A 5995-nucleotide genomic window follows, 5' to 3' on the forward strand; every position below is an offset into this window, starting at 1 on the left:
AGCGGTGGCTCCTGATTTCTGGTGAAAGTAACACTTAACCGAGGATTTCTACTGGTTGACATTCTATGCTGTCCTATGATCCACTAAGTTCTGTCTCGGTGGACTGCGTCTTCTTCCTCCCCCCTCTCCTGTCTTCCCCCATGCTGCAGGAATGGATGTAATAATTATTTTCTTTTCCCTTTTGTCAACTTGCTCTATCTGACCGGTAGCTAGTGTGCTGAAATGTATGAGTGGTGGATCGATCTCTCTCTGCATTCTAGAAATGAATGGAAGACCTGAAAGCATCTCTGCCTCTCCTGGTGTAGAGCGTGCTGGAAGTGTCTGTGCGCCGGGACACGCTGGCAGTGTAGTCTGAGCCGGTTGATTTATGTCTATAAGACAAACACCACTGTCGAGCGGTGCCGCAGTGGTAGATTGCCCCCTTCTCCGTGGGTCTCTTCTCTGTTCTTCCCTTCTAATCAGTGCTAGGGTGTGCATGCGTCTCTGTGTATCCTGAATGTCTTCCTCTAATGTTAGCAGCTCTATCATTCTTAGTCTATTTCTCTCTGTTGTTGCTCTGTCTAAAGTCTCGTCAGACTCGTCCTTCACGTCTAACACTCCCTGTACTGAAACGACTGGCATTTGAGGAGGTGGAGGAGCAGTTGGCTCCCCTTTAATATTCAACACTGGGTAAAGTGAGCTGGAACCTTGAGCTCCTTTCCCTGCAGGTGAGGACGGGGCTGATTGTGTCTGTTTATTATTTTCAGGGAACAATGCGCCACAAGCTAATGCAATTTTGTGTGACAGAGCTCTCTTTTTATCTTTTTTCTGTCGCTCCTTACTCCATGCACTCTTCTGTAAGAGTGAAGGACTGCTCTTCTCATGCTCCTCTAGCATCTCTTTAGCCTCTGTCTCTAATTTAGAGAAGAAACGGAGTAGGCCTCCTCCCCTCTTCTCTGCCTTCAATCTGTCCTGTACCTCCTCCCACATCTCATCACATTTTTTACATATTTTTTGTCTATCTTCAGTTCTTCACCACTAAGCACCTGTCTTTTAATCAGTTTCCACTGCTCTTGCTGTTGTTGTTCTAACATTAGAATTACAATTTGAGGACCACAGCCCCCATCTGAAAACTCCCTATTGAACTATCTATCCATGTTTGTGTGGTGTGGTGCACTTACATTTATGTAAATTGTTTTACTCACCAGTCCTCTCACTATCTGTTGGGTAAAAATGAATTTTTATCCTCCCCAACGGCCAGTCAGTGTGCATGGCATAACACCCAATCCACTGACCCTTTGAACTGCACACACACTTTTACAGTGTGGCGTGTGGTTTCTTATCACCGTTATGTTACCCCCACACGTCTTTGCAGTTCAGACACCTGGACAAAACTTCAACAGAGACACCGTTGTACCTACCAAGCACTTTTATTGTTGGCCACTTTTATCATAGTCAATTTTACACAATTTCCCAAATAATCACACAGTCTCTTAGACCACCGTTGGGTTGCTCCAATATGGAATTTCTGACAACGGCTTAGGGATCACAAGCTCAACCCCTCCCACGGGTAAAAACACAAAAGATAACAACTGCTAAATCTAAACACTCTGCAGTGAACTATCCTAGATCGCCGCTTCACGCTCGCTCTCCTGGTCCTTTAAACGACTTTTTCATCGACACCTCATTGATAGACTTATTGACCTTGCTATCGAGGATTTCCGCACTTAGCCGGGTCGGTCCTTTATTATTTCTTATCTTTAGCTTGAGTGCTAGGGCTCTTCCTTCCCTCATGACTGGCTGATTAGACCCCCACGAGTCCGGGTATACCCAAGGGAGTCCCTGACTACCAACCTTATTTTAGCGCCGCGCCTTCCCTGCAGACGGTTCTGTTGAACACGAGTTACCGTGCCTCGTCCTGCAATGGCTCTGGACACGCTTAAGCGTTGCGAACCTGCCCCTTTTATTTTAGCGGATATGCACAAAAGTTCACTAATTCTGCAGTTCTTTTATGAAAAAAGGGTTTGCATTCACTAAGGAGATCCCCTTCTCATCAGATCATAGATCTGATGACAAGGGTTGATTTATCGATCTCCCTCGGCGGCCCCCCCTCGGTTGTCAGTCACCGGGGACCCCTCCGCCGATCACAGCCTCCCTGGAGGCACCCACTCGGTGTACTAATAACCCTGGGACTCTTCCTCCGACCGCGTTTTAAGCAATCTCAATCCTCTTAATTTTAGCTGTATAGTCGACAATTGGGACACACAGTACAACGTTATTTTAGAATTTTCCGATATACTGAATTTTGGTTTAAACGAGCTTCTGCTTACCGATGTTTTAAAGAGGCCTCTCGTTGTCCTCAGCGTCCCAGTTGTCTATTTTTCTCTAGCGCAAAGCATCTTTTTTTTTTTTTTTTTTAAACGAAAAAGTTTTAGTTAAATAATTCCTGCCTTCATCACGTCGGGGTCACCAAAAACATTAGGACTCGCAAAAAGTTAAATTCACATCTATTTATTAAAATACAGCCTTGTCTTAGAGATTGAGGTTGCTTACAGAGCTCTGGACCAGACTATGCATCCCTGACAAGCATACAGCATTCACATCAGTTCAGGAAGTCTGAGTGTCTATTCTCTCCCTGGTCCAGCAGATATTAGGTTTAAACATTGTAAATAACATTGTCGGCATGGTCATCTTCTTATTGGCTGAGACCTCCGTCACTCCTCAGGTATGTGCCTGGACATTTCAATCTGGACATGATTGACTCTCCCCATTTAACGACTTATCTGTAGAAAAAGAGGTAGTAAAAGACAAGACACTACACAGCACCCAAGGACAGTTTCTCAAACTGTCATGCCGCCTCCATATAAGGGGTTGTTTGTCACATATAGACAACCATATATCTTTGGGTGCATTCCTTGCAGAATAACACCTCTGTTTAGTACCAGCACCTGAGTGTAATAAGCACCACAAGCCACTTTCTTTTAGTCTCATAACAAGATAATATATAAAAACACATAAAAATAACCCTTCACATATGTAACATGGTCTTACTAGGTTTCCTGAAACATTCTACTTTTAAATATGTCTCAGGGAATTGAAAGTCGTTTTAGTTTCGGCTTCCTTTGAAAAAAACAAAGCCACTGTAGACATGGAAAATTCCCCATCCCTGTTGTTTTGAAAGCATTACAAACTAATTTACTTAATACAATCGCTGAAATGTTCAATAGATTCCTGTTGACCTTGTGTGACCACATACATTTCAATCTATTATACTATGCAGTGTTTGAACAAATGAAAGGAAAAATCAGCTCCCAAAATCAAGATGCATCCTAGCACTTCGGTAATTCCCTCATATTCAAACACTCATAAAAACCTTTCCTTCGCAGGTTTGCTGAAATTTTCATTCCTGTTTAGAGCGACCTCGACTATTACCATATGTATTTTCAAGCCATTTTTCTCTAAAGTATTGGACAAAGTTACAAGGCACCTGATGTCATATACAGAATGTCGTTTTAAATTTTTATGCATTGTACAATACCTTTTTGACTCATCTCCTTTTAAAATGAACTTTAATTTTAAAATGATCTATATTACAAAAGAGTGAGTAAGGAGGGAGAGTATATCATCCAGAGAAAAAAAACACTTTGCAGTGTTGAAAATTATCATTTGAACGTTTTAATATATGCACTTTTTTTTTTTTAATATATACATACCTGTATAAGCTCTTTGCTTTTCTTATTTCAGACAAAAGCTACATGCATCTTCAAAGCACTTAACGTAAGTGGTTCTGTTGTACACAAATAGCATTAGAGTGCACAACAGACTGAACAACACTGTGGACATTTTTCTGACTATTTCCTGCACACCGATGAAAGCGCTTTAAAAAAATATGTAAGTTAAATTTTAAATATTCACATTTGTATGTGCTGTGACATGTCGTGATACAGGTTGCATAGTACTTTAACACAATATCCTAATGTTGCAATGGTGGTTTCTGCAATAAAGCCTGCTCAACTGTGGATGAAGTTTCTGCATTCTGATAATTGATATCGGAAGATATCACAGCTGTAGTTGAGGTCCAGACATGAAGAAATAACTGAGGATACACAGCCCAGAGTTAACTCAAATGGAAAGCAGCACAAAGAAATGGGTTTAACCGGTTGCTTTAGAGTTGGGTTTTTTATTAATATTTACAAGAAAGGAGAAAAGATAGTGGGCGTGTGATTTTATTTATATTGCGCCAAGTTATCTCAGGGCACTTTTCATAGAGAGCAGGTCTAGACCGTACTCTTTACAATGTTCACAGAGGCCCAACATTCCCCCATGAGCAACCAATTGGCGACAGTGGCAAGGAAAAACTCCCTTTTAAGAGGTAGAAACCTTGAACAGAACCCGGCTCATGGTGGACGGCCGTCTGCCTCGACCGGCTGGGTTGAGGGGGAAAGACAGTGGGAGAGAGGGAGGGAGGGTTGGGAGGAAGGGGGGGGTAGGGGTGGGGAGTAAAGGGTAGATGGGGGAATATGGGGGGGGGTTGGAGAGGGAAGAGGGAGAGGGAAGGGGAGAGAGACGGGGTGAGGGTGTAGGGATGGAGAGAGAGAAGGCGACAGGGGAGGGGGGCAAAGAGGGGAAGAGAGAAGGGGGGGGTAGCGGGGGGGGTGTAGGATGGATAGTTTACTGCTGTCCATCTTGCGCCAGACGAACAGCACCTTCCTCCACTTTTCTGTCACTGCTTTTCTTCTTGAGAGTCCAGCTCCAGTAGCCCCGTTTCTTCTCCTTTGTCTCCTTGTCCTGTCCAGCCTGAGCCAGACATACTGAAGCCTCCTTGTCAGAGTTGTTTTTTTCTTTCTTTTTGCTCCAGAAGCCCCATGTATTGTCTTTTTTATGTTTCTTTTTCTCTTCATGTCCAGCCTGAGCTGAACAACCTGCAGCCTCCTCCTCCACAGTGCAGCTTTTTTGCCTCTTTTTGCCCCAGAAACCTTGCCTCTTCTTCTTTTTAAGGGTGAGCTCCTGAAAAGAAATAGAAAGAATTTTCTATTTAACGTTGAAAGGCTAATTTTGACACAAGCTGTTCTAATCCAAAAAGCCATTATTCCAAAATAAACTTTTAAGGTCAAGCAGCGTACCTGAAGGTGGATGCTTTTAATGATGAGAAGCTTCAGTTCCTCCTCTGTGTTGCCCGCCTTTTTCTTCAGGGCAACTTCTTTTTCGGCCCACAGCTTTTCCAAGTCCTTCTGTCTCCTCTCCCAGCTCTGCTCCCTCTCGACAAGCTCCTTCTTGAACTTTTCCTCCAGAGCGTTGCACCTGTTTATGCTCTGGTTTAGTTCACTCTCTTTGAGGCTCAGCTGGGACGAAAGGATCAAATGCTCCTCAGTGAGACTTTTAATTTCACTTCTGAAGGCGCTGATCTCATTGTCCTTCTCTGTGATGGTCTCTTGCAGCTGGCTCACCTTGCTCTGAGCATCTGCTTGCACTTGCTGCAGGTCAGTGCTCTGCTGGGTGTCGCACATGGACTTGACCATTTTTAATTCGCCCTCAAAGGCAGCCTTCATCTGGTCATATTCCTTCGTCCAGAAGTCTCTGACTCTGTCTGTCTTCTCCTTCTCTGCACTGAGGCTGTCACGAAGTGAAGAGAGTTCCATTTCTCTCCTCTCCCTCTCGGCGAGCTCCTCCCTGAACTTCTCATCCAGAGCGTTGCACCTCTTCGAGCTCTCGCTCAGTTCAGTCTCTTTGAGGCTGAGCTGGGAAGAAATGTCCAGATGCTCCTCGGTTCGCACTCTGAGGCTTTCTCTAAGTGAAGAGAGTTCCTTTTCGTTCTCTCTCAAAGTTTCCTCCCTCTTCTTGTCCTCATCCTGGTCTGCCTTTATGGCCTCTAGAGCCTTTTGCAACTCCTTGATGTTTTGTTTGGCCATGTTCAGCTTTCTCCCCAGTGTCTTCTGAAGGCAGCCATTCTCATGCAGCAGTTTTGTGTTGGCTTCTTGCAGATTGGCAAACTGCTGTTTAAGTCTAGCGTTTTCAG

The 5995-nt window shown here is 44.0% G+C and overlaps 1 protein-coding gene across 1 annotated transcript; it reads right to left on the minus strand.

The window, feature by feature from the left end:
* Positions 1–4650: 4650 nt before the first annotated feature.
* On the minus strand, positions 4651–5989 carry LOC120792860 (apical junction molecule-like). Its single transcript, XM_040132242.1, has 2 exons — positions 5103–5989; positions 4651–4986 (listed from the first exon to the last, which is right to left on the minus strand). Exons 1-2 carry the CDS (start codon positions 5886–5888, stop codon positions 4651–4653), a joined length of 1122 nt encoding a protein of 373 aa, XP_039988176.1. The 5' UTR covers positions 5889–5989.
* Positions 5990–5995: the final 6 nt, after the last annotated feature.

Source organism: Xiphias gladius, chromosome 8 (genome assembly GCF_016859285.1).
Source record: "Xiphias gladius isolate SHS-SW01 ecotype Sanya breed wild chromosome 8, ASM1685928v1, whole genome shotgun sequence".
Taxonomy (NCBI): domain Eukaryota; kingdom Metazoa; phylum Chordata; class Actinopteri; order Istiophoriformes; family Xiphiidae; genus Xiphias; species Xiphias gladius.